Source organism: Denticeps clupeoides, chromosome 19, assembly GCF_900700375.1.
Source record: "Denticeps clupeoides chromosome 19, fDenClu1.1, whole genome shotgun sequence".
In the NCBI taxonomy this organism is placed as follows: Eukaryota; Metazoa; Chordata; class Actinopteri; order Clupeiformes; family Denticipitidae; genus Denticeps; species Denticeps clupeoides.
Window position 1 is genome coordinate 6,298,007 of NC_041725.1, and position 17,690 is coordinate 6,315,696.

General features: G+C 42.3%; 2 protein-coding genes across 3 annotated transcripts; both read left to right on the forward strand.

Moving 5' to 3' along the window:
• The first annotated feature begins 510 nt into the window (after positions 1-510).
• Positions 511-10,458, forward strand: LOC114769718 (uncharacterized). 2 transcript variants are annotated; one of them, XM_028962988.1, is made up of 6 exons: positions 511-524; positions 4,344-4,445; positions 5,725-5,983; positions 6,554-6,587; positions 9,233-9,407; positions 9,478-10,458. In XM_028962988.1, the coding sequence occupies exons 2-6, from the start codon at positions 4,403-4,405 to the stop codon at positions 9,831-9,833; spliced, it is 867 nt and encodes a 288-aa protein (XP_028818821.1). In that variant the 5' UTR covers positions 511-524; positions 4,344-4,402; the 3' UTR covers positions 9,834-10,458. The 2 variants fall into 2 exon arrangements, with proteins under 2 accessions (XP_028818821.1, XP_028818820.1); XM_028962987.1 differs by lacking the exon at positions 511-524 and having other exon boundaries at positions 4,312-4,445.
• A 1,227-nt stretch (positions 10,459-11,685) lies between these two features.
• Positions 11,686-16,091, forward strand: LOC114769612 (cytochrome P450 2G1-like). Its single transcript, XM_028962799.1, has 9 exons — positions 11,686-11,853; positions 12,096-12,258; positions 12,374-12,523; positions 12,595-12,755; positions 13,292-13,468; positions 13,589-13,727; positions 13,836-14,023; positions 14,462-14,603; positions 15,910-16,091. Exons 1-9 carry the CDS (start codon positions 11,686-11,688, stop codon positions 16,089-16,091), a joined length of 1,470 nt encoding a protein of 489 aa, XP_028818632.1.
• Positions 16,092-17,690: the final 1,599 nt, after the last annotated feature.

Below are 17,690 nucleotides of genomic sequence, written 5' to 3' on the forward strand. Positions count from 1 at the left end.
CTTCTTCTCCGGGGTCAGACGCGGGGCGACGCCGTTTACGACACTCCATCTACCGCCTCACAGTTTACGCATTATTTCCATTTCTTGTCGTGGCTTTTCTCGCTTACAGTCACCTGTTTTAATGTGTGTGTGTGTGTGTTTTTTTTTTAAATAAAGTCTTGATGGGTTGAGAACCTGTTCAGAAACCCGAATATTCCCTGTTCCTCCCTCTCGCTGTTCGATTGATGAGCATCGTAAATCCCAAAACTGGCAGAAGTCATTCAGAGAAGCGAAGCAAAACCAGATAAATGAGAATAGAAATGACGACGCGTGTGCAGCAGAGAGTGCAAAAGCTGCAACTGTAAAAAGGCCGTTCGAAGGTGCGAACGTGCTTGGCAGGACACTTGGACAATCAGGATAAAAACGAATAAGTAGCTCTTTTGTCTCCAAGGACACAGGAAAACGTAGGCGCTGGTTCAAGATTAGGTGGGGCCTTGGGGAACACACACACACACACACACGAATGAAAATCTACTAAAAGCTCGGTGAGTATACGGTTTACACTCGACTGTTATACAGTACAGGCCAAAAGTTTGGACACGCTTTCGATATGTTTACTTGACCATTTTCATGACCATTTACGTTGGTAGATTCTCACTGAAGGCATCAAAACTATGAATGAACACATGTGGAGTTATGTACTTAACAAAAAAATGTGAAATAACTGGAAACATGTTTTATATTCTAGTTTCTTTGCTCTGATTACTGCTTTACACACTCTTGGCGTTCTCTCGATCGTCACCTGAAATGGTTCTCCAACAGTCTTGAAGGAGTTCCCAGAGGTGTTTAGCACTTGTTGGTCCAGCTCACCCTAAAACCATCTGGATTGGGTTCAGGTTTGGTGACTGTGGAGGCCAGGTCTCCACTTTTTGTTAAGTACATAACTCCACATGTGTTCATTCATAGTTTTGGTGCCTTCAGTGAGAATCTACCGTGTAAATGGTCATGAAAATAAAGAAAACACTTCATTTACTGAATTAGAAGGTGTCCAAACTTTTGGCCTGTACTATATATATATGTGTGTGTGTGTGTGTGTGTGTGTGTATTACATGTATATGGAAAAATCTAAGAGATTCCTAATTTACAGTCTTTTCTTTTGTACGCCTGCTCCAGATGCATATTGGGTCCAGAGCAAATAAACATACGTGAGGAAGCAGTCTGACAGATAGACACAAACACTGAAATTTAAACAAATCGGTCGTAAAAAAACAAGCGATTCCCACGTCCCCTGCTTACTGGCAGCCAGTTGACCCCACTCAGGTTTTGTTGTGGTAATTGGATTGCTATGACGGGAGAATCCCTGCATGTCAGAGCAGGGGACTTGGGAAGGGGTTGAAGAGGTGAGGTCCACAGGTTGGCTACCGTCTCCTGGGACTCCTGGAAGTGAGGGAGCGTTCGCGAATGATTGGCGTTTTTTTTTTTGCCCCCATGGAGATAACAGGAATGATGTTGCAGGAGGTTTGTGGTTTTTTTGTCGGTGATGTGCGCTGGCCCTTTAAGAGCTGTGCTGAGGACGGCACAGAGTTCCCATGGTCTTTCATGGAGACAGAGTAAAAGTGAGAAAGACCCCTTTGTGTATCCTTTCTTTTCAATAGGGCCTGGGGAATCGAGCTCACACAACACAGAGATATGGGGAATGAGAGAAAGAGAGATGGGGGGCACAGAGGGGGTCTACAAAGAAAAAAATGGGGGAGGGAATGTAAAAGAAAGGAGGAAGGGAGAAAAAAAAACTAAATTCAGAGAATGAAGTTGCTCGTCAGAGAAGGAAAGGCAAGATTGGCAGGGTTGCAGGGTAAGATCATCAGCGTCGGGACTTGATTTAAATCCCAGCCAGCCTTTAATCCAGACAAACAGGTCTTACCTGGCGTACGCAGACAACAACCCACCTGCAGGGAATTTATTTTCCACAGAAAAAGTGTTCTCCAATCCCGACATGTTTTAAATTCAAATGAATTTTTTGCACTTTGCTTGCTGTGAAAACGCTTCAGAATTCTCTGATATCCAACATGGTTCTCAGCAGTAGGAAAGGCTGCATTAGGGCTAGTTGTCATGGAGATCGAGCCACGATGCCTAAGCTGGTTGAGACATGTTCTGCGAGATTCTGTGGAATGCTCTGTGATGGACATCGCTGTGAAGAAGGACGGATGCCTGGGAGGGTGACAGTAACGGAGCAGCGTATCTCACCAGAGACCAGGAGAAAGCTTCAGTCAAGGCCGCATGAGAGTAGCAGCAGTGGTAGAGCATTGTGAGACAGGTTCTGTAGTCACGTTTTTTTTTTCTTTTTCTTTTGTGGAATTCTAGAGCAGGGTCCGATGCTCACTTTATCCGTGAGGGTTTGACTCTCACCTGGTGTGGGAAAGACCTCAGTTGCACAGGGTTCACTGAGACTGCACTGGTTCTGCAGCTCTTTTGTCCCGCTCACACCCCTGGGTGTGGTTACAGAGTCAAACATGGGTGCGACAGTCTTTTAGAAGGGATAGCGAGAAAGACATACCAATAAGAAAGAGAATCCTGAGAGCTGGTGGAGCCCCCTTCTGGCAGATATTAACTACTACAATAATAACATTGTTCAATGACCATTAGTCCACATTCATTCTAACATTGCTTAGGGGATTTTGAATGAAATGATGATGATGGTTTACCTTCATCAACCTTGGGCACCCATGATACTGTCGCTGTCATTATTTCAACATTTCAACTTAAATTTAAAGAGCTGTGTTGATTAAAAAGTTTTTTTTTTATTTAACATTTACATTTATATAATTTAGCAGACACCCTTATCAGTAGCAGCGCAGGGTCACTATGATAGTAAGTGGGGTTTGAACCTGTGATTTTTTTGCCCTTCTGGTTCATACCACCCAATCACTATTCTTTATTTTTCACTGTCCATCAGTATAGAGTTTTGACTGATTCAACCGGCTACAGCTGAGAAGAGCAAAACATTTTCTGGAACATCTGAGGTGTTATGTAATGGTGTTTTGAGTATGCATATGGCCACACTGGCTCTCCATTAATCCCTCGCTCTGGCCTTGTCTCACAGATAATGTCGAAAACAATCAATATTGTGGTGGGGGTGATGAGCGGGCACCGTATGCCTCAGCTAGCAGGGATTACCAGCTCCCACCACCACTCCACTTCTCACAGTGCCCCAGCCAGCTGTGGGGCCCTGACAATCCATACCCATAATCGTCTGCTTTGCGGTGAGATGCCAGAGAGCAAGGGCCACACAGGCCATGCCACGTGTGAATGTGAACGCTGATGCATATGCGTGACCTTCAGCGTCGATCGGTGTGCGCGTGTGGTGCTCCGCATGTCGCCCTAATCATGTGATTACGTCATATCCTGAAATCCGAATCGACACCTTAAACAGGAAATTTGAAATATTACATCCGGCCAGAGTTTAGGAATTTTTCAGGGGCTTCAGTGCTGACATAAATGTAGTAAATAGAGCAAGAAAGTAAAAATTTACAAAATGACAATTCAATGAGGGTTAGGAATTACAAAGTGAAGTAACTGCGCTATATACAAATGGTTTTGTTTGTGTTTTGTTAGTCATTTTTTTACACCAGAATTTCATCCATCGAAGGCCTTGGTCAAGGAGTCGTTAAAGCTAAATGTGTCGTTAAAGCTAAAAATGCTTCCTATCCATGGCCTGGGTGGAACAAATTACTTTATTAAAAGGTTCAACCTCCCACAGTTACATAAGAGGCAACTATATCAGCTAGAGTGCAAACATGTAGATGCAACGCCATCAGGTCACAAGTTACTATCCAGTCCACACATAATTAGAGTCATACCCAAATGTCGTTGGCGAAAAAGAGCTTTGATAGTGTAAATTAAGCAGTCATAACATGTCTGGATCCTCACCTCTTTTGAACAAACAGCGTACCATGCAACATCGCGCAACTGTTTCCAACGAATGAACACATCCCTGCTTTTAAAGGACGGGGAGAGGAGGAGGAGGAGGAACTCTGCTGATGGGATTGTGAGAGGCCATTAGATGAGAAACGTAAAGGAGAACACACAGCGACATCTGGTCATGGCAACCGCGGTTGACTCAGGGTTCGCTGGGATTTGCTTGTCACCGTTATTATAATGATTACGGGTGAAGAATCTTCGCTCGTGCGCTGCTTATGGGATCAGGAATTTGGCGGCCGCAATCCCATCCTCCCCAGCTCAGCGCTCGGGGATTGGCCCCTGTAGCACATCCTAAATGACAGAGGATTATATTCTCTCCTCCTTCTCTGTTTATCCGCCCCCTTTTTCCCCTGTTTCCCTCGCTCATAAACGCGGGCCGGTTAAAGCCCCCCTGCCTGGCAGCTGTCGGGCGCGGCTTCAGGACTGTTCGGGGCCGACTGCAGGGATGAGCCTGGGAGGGATCCATCGAGGCTTCCTCAAGAAGTATGGTAAGGACTGGGACGGGATGGGATGCTGTGTAGAGGTGAGGGTGTCCTCGTGTTCCCCTGAAGGGAGGAGGGAGGGAGGATCATTGCAAAAAAACACAGAGCACTGGTGTGGTGTGAAGGAGCAGATGATCCATACAAATGTACCCATGCTGCAAACTTTATTATTCATTCCATCAGAAGACTATTGCCTTTTGCGAAGGATTATAAATGGTTGAAAAAGTTTATTTTACAAAAAAATCTGAATAGGATCAGTGGTTGTGGTGTGCATTTGAAGCAATATATCTATTAGGCAAAAAAAAAGCATTTTTCACTTGTGACATGGCAGAATTATAAAGAAAAAAAATTTGTGTGAGAAATTTGAGCTTTTTTATTAATGCAAAGTGTGGAAGTGTCCACATTTTACATCTGGAGCATGGCGGTAATGGCAGCTCTGAGCAGATTAGCGACGCATCTTTATCCTGTACATCAAACGGTTGCTCGTCAAATACACCACTGCTGTTACATAAGAATGAAATGTTGACCACTACTTCAATTCCCAACATCATCTGTTAATATTTTGCTGCTTTTGGCTGTATAATTATATTCTTTTAATATAGGAAAAGTACCTATTTATCTGGGGTAGCTGAAATGCTATAAAAAGGTGATAACAAAGCACATATATTTTTTCCATTAATTTTTTTGGTCTGTAATTTATCTATATTATGAATGTTTTAACAAAGTTTTTCTAACATTGTTTGATGTTGCAATGCTGTTGAAACCACACAGGGGCTAGAAACTGTTTTTCTGAGTGCTTTGTCAGTGTGAATCCTGTGCAGGGTCCCTGACTCCTCTAGTAATCTACCTGACATCTTTTAATCCCACCTCGTGCGCTCTCCATGCATGCTTAGTGCTGCAGAAATTATGTCAATTGGAGGACAAATACCCAAACGGCCTATTTCTTCTGTCAGTCTGTCTGTCTCCTAGTATCGGTGACTCTTTGATGAGGACATCACCTCGCATAATTTCCCATCATCGGTTGAGTCCTGCCCGGGTTTTGAAAGTGGGTCATCTGACGTCAGGCCTATTTTATTGATTTTCCAGATTATTTGCAGGGGGGAAAATGGCCACACTTTCTACATTTATTTTTAATCAGTTAGTAGATGATTTTATCCAAGTTGGTGTAGCATAAAGCATATTAAACTTATATGAAATTACTATTTAATGAGATTAAAATCATTTTCTTCCTTGTTTCCACCCATCCTATATCGTTTCTCTTCCCCCATCCACCCTTTGATATCAGGAGGCTTCATGTTTAAGCAGTGGAAGGAGCGGTATCTGGTGCTGACGGTGGAGGGCAGTCTAATGGTGTGTCGAGAAGCCGACTCCCCAGCCGACCAGGTGGTGCCGCTGCAAAGCAACTGCGAAGCCATAGTGGAGGGTCGGGAGATTCTGGACCTGCCTCGACTGCCCCCGGGGGGGCGGAGGGACTGCTGTTTTGCCATCATCCTTCGCCAGGAGAAGTTCCTGCTGCTGCTTTCCGACAGCCCTGATGACTGCAGGTGTATTTCGTTCTACTCAGACACAGACATCACACATATGCTCAAAAAGACATTAACCAGACATTAGCCTAGATATAACCAAAACCAAATCATTCCCAACTGCTATTCATTTAATCACATTTATCAGTATTGTAATGAGGATAAAGGTAACATAAAAGCATGTATACTTAAATTACATGTTTACCTTCTCTCATAAATGACAATGTGACTGTGTGACACCACCAAGCCACCATGAGGCGCTGTAGACTGTTCTATAAACGAAGCCTGCAAAGTTTGAATTTCTTAAATATTCTAATATTTCTATAATATTATGTAGACACTGTATGAATTGTATTGGTTTATTTTCCATTGTACAGTTAAAAACAATTAGTCATTTCCAACAAAATCCAATAGTTTTTTTACGGGGTGAGAATAATTATGTTTATGACCATATTCCTGTATAATGGCTTCTGTCATCAGTCCTAAACGGGCCATGATGTGAGCAGGCAGAATGTGACCTCAGGGCTGAGGACATGTATTGAGATGATGTGTATTGCTGTGTACTGATGGTGACTCTGCTCTTTTCTGCAGCCAGTGGCTCAAAGTGCTAAGAAAAGTAAGGGAGGTAAGAAAACACAACTGTACTGCGTTTAAATGTGCAATGTGTACAAGTTTATTGTTATAGCAGCATTCAGGGAGTGCAGAATTATTAGGCAAATGAGTATTTTGTCCACATCATCCTCTTCAAGCTGTATAGGCTCGAAAGCCTACTACCAATTAAGCATATTAGGTGATATACATCTCTGTAATGAGAAGGGGTGTGGTCTAATGACATCAACACCCTATATCAGGTGTGCATAATTATTAGGCAACTTCATTTCCTTTGGCAAAATGGGTCAAAAAAAGGACTTGACAGGCTCAGAAAAGTCAAAAATAGTGAGATATCTTGCAGAGGGATGCAACACTCTTAAAACTGCAAAGCTTCTGAAGCATGATCATCGAACAATCAAGCGTTTCATTCAAAATAGTCAACAGGGTCGCAAGAAGCGTGTGGAAAAACCAAGGCGCAAAATAACTGCCCATGAACTGAGAAAAGTCAAGCGTGCAGCTGCCAAGATGCCACTTGCCACAAGTTTGGCCATATTTCAGAGCTGCAACATCACTGGAGTGCCCAAAAGCACAAGGTATGCAATACTCAGAGACATGGCCAAGGTAAGAAATGCTGAAAGACGACCACCACTGAACAAGACACACAAGCTGAAACGTCAAGACTGGGCCAAGAAATATCTCAAGACTGATTTTTCTAAGGTTTTATGGACTGATGAAATGAGAGTGAGTCTTGATGGGCCAGATGGGTGGGCCCGTGGCTGGATTGGTAAAGGGCAGAGAGCTCCAGTCCGACTCAGACGCCAGCAAGGTGGAGGTGGAGTACTGGTTTGGGCTGGTATCATCAAAGATGAGCTTGTGGGCCCTTTTCGGGTTGAGGATGGAGTCAAGCTCAACTCCCAGTCCTACTGCCAGTTTCAGGAAGACACCTTCAAGCAGTGGTCTGCATCCTTCAAGAAAAACATGATTTTCATGCAGGACAATGCTCCATCACACGCGTCCAAGTACTCCACAGCGTGGCTGGCAAGAAAGGATATAAAAGAAGAAAAACTAATGACATGGCCTCCTTGTTCACCTGATCTGAACCCCATTGAGAACCTGTGGTCATCATCAAATGTGAGATTTACAAGGAGGGAAAACAGTACACCTCTCTGAACAGTGTCTGGGAGGCTGTGGTTGCTGCTGCACGCAATGTTGATGGTGAACAGATCAAAACACTGACAGAATCCATGGATGGCAGGCTTTTGAGTGTCCTTGCAAAGAAAGGTGGCCATATTGGTCGCTGATTTGTTTTTGTTTTGTTTTTGAATGTCAGAAATGTATATTTGTGAATGTGGAGATGTTATATTGGTTTCACTGGTAAAAATAAATAATTGAAATGGGTATATATTTGTTTTTTGTTAAGTTGCCTAATAATTATGCACAGTAATAGTCACCTGCACACACAGATATTCCCCTAAAATAGCTAAAAATAAAAAACAAACTAAAAACTACTTCCAAAAACATTCAGCTTTGATATTAATGAGTTTTTTGGGTTCATTGAGAACATGGTTGTTGTTCAATAATGAAATTATTCCTCAAAAATACAACTTGCCTAATAATTCTGCACTCCCTGTATACTAGCTGTTTTGCATGTTAGCAAGTGAATATACCTATTATAGCTACTATATAAATATAATACATCTATTACACCTAATACATCTATTTTTGACACAGCATATGTCTTTATTTATAATGTTCTATAAACACATGGCAGATTGAAATAGATCTCATTTATCAAACCTGCGTACGGCAGAAAAACGGGTGTACGATCACATGAGCGTACGATGCTCAAAACAGTGTTGTGTCTCTTGCAAATGATTCATTCTGAGAAATGAAGCTTCTCCACTCAAACTTCTGAACTATTAGAAATGGTATCAAGTGTTACCCGAAAACACCGTTTTCATTGAAAATTTTACATGGGAGTGTGCACTGGATTGCTGAATGCCACTCTCTTATGAAAAAGCCTGATTTAAAACCTCTGGGCCACTATTACCTGTCTGGCCCGAAACATTTTTCACTGTAGAATTTACCTGGGAACTTTGCTCATGTGCGCATAAATTTATGATGAACGTCTAAAGGGGAGAGAGGCAGGGTGCTCTCTCCCGCTGAGTTCCGTTCACAGCCGTGGTGATCTCCTTCTATTCGTGCAATTTATCACAGACTTCGAAAACAGTGCTATGCCTGTTTTCGTGAACCACTCGTGAAACTTTGTCATTGTATACGCTCGTTTTGATAAATAAGGCCCATGGGGTCTGGTTTTCATGCCACTATATAATTGACATATTGCATGGCAAGTGTTCACTTTTACAGAAAAGTAAATACATAATTGCAAACAAGGCATGATTGCTTGTTAGATATCTGTCTATTTGTGAAACCCAGAAAATGAACTTCATTCACTGGTCACAGAGCTATCAGCACACATCACAAATGCAATCTAGAGATTATCGGACCAAATCACCTACCAAGCATGCAGATACATCATCAGCACTTTAATTTAAGAATAGAACTGAGATCTTTGCGAATATGACATGAGTGTGACCACTTCAATATGGATCTGTGTTAAGATGGTGTTTTAGGGAGGACATTGAAAAAATCATATTTTTTTTATGTGGTTTATTTCAGGGTGTGACATCACCAGTGACCCTGCAGAGACAACAGAGCATAACACCCTGCATCACCGACAGAGATCCCCTACCTGACAGCCCCAGAGAAAAAGATCCCCCATCCCCTCGGCTGATCGACAAGCCACCATCCTCGCCACAAATCAAAGGCAGAGAGAATTCCTTCAGGGACAGAGGTCAGTATGTGAGTGAAGGAATGGAAAAGAGAGAAAAGTAGACATTTCAACTGTTATTTTACATTCTCAGGGCCATGTCGGCAGCGATCAGTCAGAAGTGGCTCAGTGGCGCCGCCTCATCGTTCAGAGGACTGCCTCCGTCATGGCAACAGCAGCGATGCACGGGCAGTGAGGGCCGTGTGCCTCCTGATGGGCGGAGCCGCCGCCTCCTCGGCGCTGGGATACCTGAACTCCTGCTCACCTTCCGGCCATGTTGGCAACGCCCTCCCGTCCGAGCTCAGCCACTCCCCTGGTTTCTCGGACCTCAGTGGGGGCTCCTCCTACCATGCCTGCAGCCAGGCCGTCGACTCGCCACATTTCAACAGCTTTGACTTTGAAGCCGATTCTGACTTTGATGCTTTCGACTGCGGGGGATTCGCGTTCTAGGCTGTAGTTGATTTTTGTAGTATTTGTCTATCACACTTGTGTCCAGTTCTATAAAAAAAGAAAAGATATGTACTGAGAATAGGACATTTCTTAATAGGCATACTTATCATAGAATTCATGTGTACACATTTATATTTATGATGTATTTTTTATGTTTAATGTATTCATTGCCATAATGTGAAAAAATACAATGCATTTTTACACCTACAGTGGAGTAATGTTTTAATGTATGCAATAAAAACACACTTCAGCAAATGTATATTATATTATAAACAATCCTGTATCTGCATGGGGTATCTATAATGCAAATATAATAATCTGAGTGTGAGTTGTAATAAATTGTAGTGTGTTGTGGTAATACCATTTGTGGAATAGTGTACAGAATGTGTACAGTCACACCATGAAGTCTTTAAAGAAGACTTCCAGAAACAGCCAAAGTGATACATTCTGTGTATTTTAGTGTGCGGGTTTGTTGACTTTTATTTAATTGTGTTAATCGGTTCTCTTCATTGCACGGTGTGTCATTTTTCCCCCTTACATGCAAGCATACACAGTCCTGATTGCTGTTCTTGTTCTTAGAAGTAGTCCTCTGCATCTGAGCTATAAGATGGTTTGCAGTAATTGCTGGTACAAAAATGTATGGGTGTTATGTCAAATCACAAGTATAAAGGTATTGTGCAGTGTGGCTTTATCTCTCTTCTTATCATTGCTTTATGGTCTGTTTGTGTGAGTGTGTGTGTGTTTATGTGTTACAGTGAGCAGAAAGGTGAGCTGCTAAATTGAATCAGGTGACCATGACTTGATCTGTGTACAGAGTGCAATAGCATAGAAATATGGATTATACTTGTTATTGGAGACATTTTTTGTAGAAACAGTCTATGAGTTACAGACCATAAATGTTATGGACTTCCTCATGACATTGTGAGGAGAGAAGCAATCCATTTGCCTTTGCATCTGTGGTCGATTTTAGCTGCTGCCGCCAATTCAGCCAGAGGCAGAGACAGGGACGTTGTGCCAGGATCACATGGCAGAGCTGTTAAATCCAGATGTTCCTATCAGGAGATTACTGCTGCCTTTCACACACTGCCCATTCCCCATGGCTCTTTATTTCTCTCTGTGTACAGGGGTGAGCACTTCCAATGTCCCGCACACAGCTGCTACCTGTCTGTATGTGGAAAGCAGCAAACTCAGATGTGACAATTATCTTTGCTACTAATATTGTTAAAATCATACAACATATTTAGAAATGTCCAGCTGTGTTGTTCTCTGCTAAACTACTTATTTTTTTCTGTATAAAATGTATTAACAAAAAAATCAGTCTTTCATGTGAGGGTTTGGGGGGATTGTGGAAAATGAGCAACACAGAAGAGATTCCACATTAACCCAAACTTCACTGAATCCTAACAATGGAATAAAGTTCAGAGTTAACAATCAATTTATACTTTCTATGCCAGTGAGATATTGAATTACATTAACTGTGACAGCTCTGTTGACTGTCCACTCGCAGTCCTGTACTATAATAAGGTGCTAAGCCCTCCCAGACCCACGTGAAGGTTTGGTATAGATTTTCTTGGCCAACATAGTTTGTCTGCAGGATATGTATTTACTCTGCCAATCAGTTGATCATGTAGGTGTGGGGATTATACATACTGAAGTATTTGTAAAAAGTGTCTTACTGCCCAAAAAGTTGTCAAAAACGGCACAACTGGAGTTAAAATTGATCAATATTGACAGTCACTCAAACTCTGCCCTCCTTTCTTATCTCGTCACATCACTGCATACATCCTGCAGTGGAAAGTTCAGAAGAGTAGAATAGACGAGTTGTACGGGAAAAACTAAATAAGAAATAGTTATGGATGCCTATTTCACCCTGGGACTTGCTGGCCTGGTGCTCCTCCTGCTGTTAGTTGTTGGAATGAGGAAGGACAAGTGTCGTCAGGCCCCTGGACCCTTCGCTTTTCCACTGATAGGGAACCTGCATCAGATGAAAAGGCATACCCGATTCAAGACCTTCATGAAGGTAAGGAACCCGGTCCCATATAGTTCTTATAAAATGATGAGTCGTGTAGCTGATGTTCTGCCTGTGTGACCTGGGGAGATTTATTATGAAGACAATTTATTGACATTTACACTCTTAATATGAGTTCATTTGATGGGTATTGTGTTCCTTTCTATTGTGCTGCAGTTGTATAAAGCTTTGCGCTTTAATGCAGGTCATGTTAGAATATGTAATGATGCCTTCACCTGTATGTATTCCCCCAGTGGAGTAAGCAGTACGGACCTGTCATTACTGTGTATATGGGACTTCAGAGAGTCGTGCTCCTGGTAGGATATGAAACAGTGAAGGAGGCTCTGGTGGACCAGGCTGAAGATTTCAGTGGCAGAGCACCAGTACCGTTTGTGTACAAAGCAACCAGAGGCTACGGTGAGACTGGGGCTCAGAAGCAGATTTCACCCAATACTAATGATAATGAAACCAAAAAAATACAGTGTCTGTAACAAAGCTTCTTATACAGTTGATATTATGACTGCCTTTTCAGGCCTACTGATCAGTAATGGAGAGCGCTGGCGTCAGCTGAGGCGGTTCACTCTGACCACGCTCAGAGATTTTGGCATGGGCCGCAAGAAGATGGAGAGCTGGATCCAGGAGGAGAGCAAACACCTGGTGGATCTCTTTAGAGAAAACAAATGTGAGTCAGCTTATAGCTAAACAAAATGCATGCCTTTTTATGAATTAAAATTTGATTCCTTACTCTCTCAGCAGGACCATTTGACCCCAGCTTTTTCATCAGTCGTGCTGTGGCCAATGTCATCTGTACCTTGGTGTTCGGACAGCGCTTCAGTTACAAAGATGCCCAGTTTCTGCGTTTATTACAGATCGTCAATAATTTGCTGAAAAGTAGCAGCAGCCCCTTTTCACGGGTATGAACCGTGTTAGCAGAACAGCAAGCAAAACAACACAGCATACCGAATTAGTACTTCTGGAAAAGGAAGTTTAGTTTTACTTGATGTTCTCACAAAGCGACGTAACAATTCACTCAACAAATCACTCAAAACAGTGGTGGACTGTGCTGAGGGAAGGTCACAACTCACCCGACAACCCAGCAGACATGTGATGCAGGGAACTCAAACTTGCCTTGTGTCGAAGTTTAACACTTCATACTGGGATCCAATCTGGCTTTTGTACCTTCAAACACACTTCCTAAAGCGATGGTGAAGAAAGATTACAGCTTAAATCCTTTCCCATTGTAATAAATGTCCCCATGACATTGTCACTTAAGTGTTATCACATGGTGATTAGAAGGTTGCTCACTCAAAAATAGATGAAAAGTACAGCACATGAGACCAGTTGTTATTACTTGTTATTACCACTGTGCCAGTGTCTCCACTTGAAAGAACATTCTAGTGACCAGCCTTTGTGTGATGACCAAATATTTTTGTCCTGCACTCTTCCACAGCTGTATAACATTTTCCCCCGTTTGAGGAACTACTTGCCTGGTGACCACAAAAGGATCTTTAAAGAGGTGGAGGAACTGAGGAACTTTTCCATGGACAAAATTATTAAACACGAGGAGACCCTGAACCCAGATGACCCCAGGGACTACATTGACTGTTTCCTCATGAGGTTAAATGAGGTACCTGAAGAACTTTAGCCATCAGTGTTTACAGTCTACCTATGCAGTGGTTTACAGTAAAGTCAACATGCATACGGACCTGTTAATTAATTCCTCACTGTTGTTGTGCCTCCTCAGGAGAAGAACCTTCCTTGTACTGAATTCCACTATGATAACTTGATATCTACTGTATTGAACCTCTTCTTGGCGGGTACAGAGACCACCAGTAGTACCCTGAGATACACACTGATGTTGCTTACAAAGTACCCTCACATACAGGGTAAGAATAATCCCAAATCACATTAGAAATGTCAAGCAGGCTGCAGATATTTTATACATATACTAGCATCTGTGCTAAAATGCTTACCAGACATCTGTATCTATTCAGAGAAAATGCAAAAGGAAATTGACGACGTCATTGGCCAAACACGGAGCCCGACAATGGAAGATAGGAAGTCACTGCCCTACACCAATGCAGTGATCCATGAGGCACAGCGCTTCCTGGATATTGCACCCATTGGTGTTCCACACTGTGCCACAGCAGACATCTCTTTCAAGGGCTACATTATACCCAAGGTATCAATGATAACAGAGCATTTTTCTCTAAATATTTGTTTTCTTCTTTAAACAATATTTGCTGTAACTATTGCGAATTAGCAGTGTCATTGTCTACCTTCATTTTACGGAGACAAAAAACACACAAAGTAAACTTTTATTCAAGTAAACACAGGTGTAGGATTATCTGTGACAAGACAGGGCACAGTTAAACACAATCAGGGTCATGGGGCAAGAGCTCCAGACCAACAATTTTATGCCACCAATTGTGGCTGGAATGCCCTCCAAGCTCAGGGCACGAAAGAAAAAGGTCTATGGTGTCAGATCAAAAGCCAGTTTGTGTGATTTACATGTCTGGATTCATTATCAAACTGTCTGATTGACAATAAGTCTGGCTGAAATGCCCACCTATGGGTGGAGAATTGAATGGTAAATTATAATATTCTTGAAATCCTACAGGGCACTGTGATTCTTCCATTACTGCACTCTGCATTGAGGAGTGAAGACCACTGGGACAGCCCCTGGAGCTTCAACCCTAATCACTTCCTGGACAAAAATGGCAACTTCAATACCAACCCAGCATTTATACCATTTTCTTTAGGTAATGGCTGTTACTCTGGCATAGTCATTTTTGAAGCAGTATCCAAGTGGTGCAATTCAACATCTACTTACATTTAGTCTAACAGGGTCAGCAGATACAATACACTAACGTGTTTTGTTCAGTTGTGGATAATCTTTATGACTGCCATACAGCCAGTGCCCATCCTGTAGAGTCCATACAAAGTCTACGACGCAAGAATGTGTATCCAAGTACAAGTTAAGGAGAGAATAATCTGTAAATAATTCTGCATTACGTTGACAGAACATATGACAAACAATACAATCCTAATAGATCTTTGCAAAACCGGTCACGCCCGAGGGCTGGAAGGGTAACAAGGCGCAGAATCCAGACATTAATAAGGAATGGGATTTATTAATAAGCACAACAAAAACGGCACAAGGCCCAAAACCAGGGAAAAAGGGGAAGAACAAATACAAGCCCTAAGGTGTGTGGTGATCACCAGGTGCTACGAACCAACACAGGTAAGTCGAATGGCCCACATTAATGTGGCAGCCCCCACTGGGTGCTGGTGAACTGTTTTTAAGGAGTCTTTAAGTAATCATGCTTCATGGGCTGAGGGCTCCTCACTCAGGGCTCCTCGGCACCAAATGTGACTGCCCAACGAACCCGGGGCATCACAAAACCTGTATGAAATCACAAATCTCATTCTCAAATAACAGACTCTTGCTTTTTTTTGTCATAGGACAAAAAAAAAATCATATGAATATATGTTCTTTAATGTAAAGTGTCACCCTCATCTTTGTATGAAACAGTGATTATAAAAGAATGGTTTGGTAAGTAACCAGTAAAGGCATCAGAAATGTACTATGCCTCATTACTCACTTCACAATAAGACACTGTGATACATGCTCTAAAATATGATCTTTATTAACATTGTATTGACAGCATTATATATTAAATTCCTTTGTGTGTTTTCTCAAATGCCAAATTTGTACTTAGAACTTTCAAGTTTTATTTCTAATGAGTGATGAGTGATGTGTAATGTTGGTGTCCTTCTCATGTGGTTGGTGTCCATTTCATATGGCAGTGGTGGCCTAGTGGTTAAGGAAGCGGCCCCGTAATCAGAAGGTTGCTGGTTCAAATCCTGATCTGCCAAGGTGCCACTGAGCAAAGCACCTTCCCCACACACTGCTCCCCGGGCGCCTGTCATGGCTGTCAACTGCTCACTCAGGGCGATGGGTTAAATGCAGATGACAAATTTCAGTGTGTGCACCATGTGCTGTGCTGCTGTGTATCACAAGTGACATTCACTATACTTTTTACATGTCCTCATGTTTGTGTCCAGGTAAGCGGGCGTGTGTGGGGGAGTCTCTGGCACGGATGGAGCTCTTTCTGTTTTTGGTGACTCTGCTGCAGCACTTCACCTTCTCCAGCCCAGGTGGACCGGATATTGTGGACATTAGCCCTGAGTACAGCAATTTCAGAAACATACAGCGTAGATATGAGCTCATTGTCACCCCCCATTAACAAAACAGGACAATCAGTGCAGTATTTTTAGTCATTGGTTAGACTTGTGTGTAAATAATCACTAACTGTAATCATCTATTGGCATTCTTCATATTATACATGCACATGTTTAACCAACACAAATTCACATGTTTCAATTTTGATATGATTCATATAGGTATTGTAAATAGCAGAGGTGGAAAAATACTGGAAAAAGCAACTAAGTAAAACCATCTTCACTTTGCTTCAATTCAATAAATGTACTCTTCTAAGAATCTACTTGAGTAAAAGTAAAAAAATATTTATTTTGAGTGAAAGTTACTTAGTAGTTTTATTCAACTTTTTGGTATAATGTACAAACTATGTTCAAATTCTTTACTTTACTTTACTTTACCTTTATCCAAAGCGACTTACAAGAAAAAATATATATACAGTCATAGATGGTATGGGTGGTAGTGGCCTAGTGGGTAACACACTCTCTTATGAACCAGAAGACCCGGGTTCAAATCCCACTTACTACCATTGTGTCCCTGAGCAAGACACTTAACCATTAAGTTGCTCCAGGGGGGGACTGTCCCTGTAACTACTGATTGTAAGTCACTCTGGATAAGGGCGTCTGATTAATGCCATAAATGTAAATGTATGGTCTACGGTGTGTGTGGCTCTTGTGCTGCTGGTCTCTCATCTTGACTCCTTGACAGGGTGTCATTGTGGCTGAAGTTCTGTTGTTCTGTTGTTCCTCTTGCTGTTCTGTTCAGTTGGGATCAGTTGTTTCTGCTTCCCTTCTTCCCGTTTCTCTCCTTCTCCTTTTTTATTTTTGCTGCTTCTCCTTTAAGTAGGAAATGGGATGCCAGCTTTAATCACCCCAGGTTGAGGCCTTAGCCTCAATGGCTGTAGTAGGGTGTGATGCTGCAGGGAAGGCTGGCATCTCCCCCATTTGACAGTCTGACCGAAGATGAGTTCATTTTGATGCTCATTATAAGAAAGTGATATAGGTTTTATGCAATACACTCTCGCTATTCACTAATTCCACATTCTTGTCAATAACTAGAAAACCTGAAGTTAACTAGGTTAACTAGGTACATGGGAGATGAAGGTCTATTGTCCCATGAGTCCATGAGTCTCGAATACTCCAGGAGAATTAAAGAAAGGTTTATTCTTTGTTCTCCAGACGTTCTGGCGGGAACTCTGGACAGCCTTTGCCCCAGTCTGCTGGAGAGAGAGGTGTCCTGGATTTTATGGCCCATTTGTTGTTATCTTTAGATCAACAGAGAGCGCTCCGTTATCCTTAGAGTGGTTATCTTGCCCTGGTCTGTGGGGGTTATCTTTGGAGGGATGTTAAATGACTGTGGAATGCGGTACCATTTCTGTTCCCCTACACTGTTCATTAAATCACCTGGGAACCTTAAAGACAGAGGAAGATAGAGGTCTCCCCCCACACACACCTGATATATCAGATTATCTCTGGATTTAAGCATATGGAGAGCTGCACTGGCTCTGTGTGGAAAGGCCACCTTTTCAGTACTGTAACTTTCATGTACAGTACTGTCCTTTAGCTTTCTAATAATGAAACACACCTGATGGCAGAAGGGGCGGCGCACCTGGAGTTAAAATGTGTCA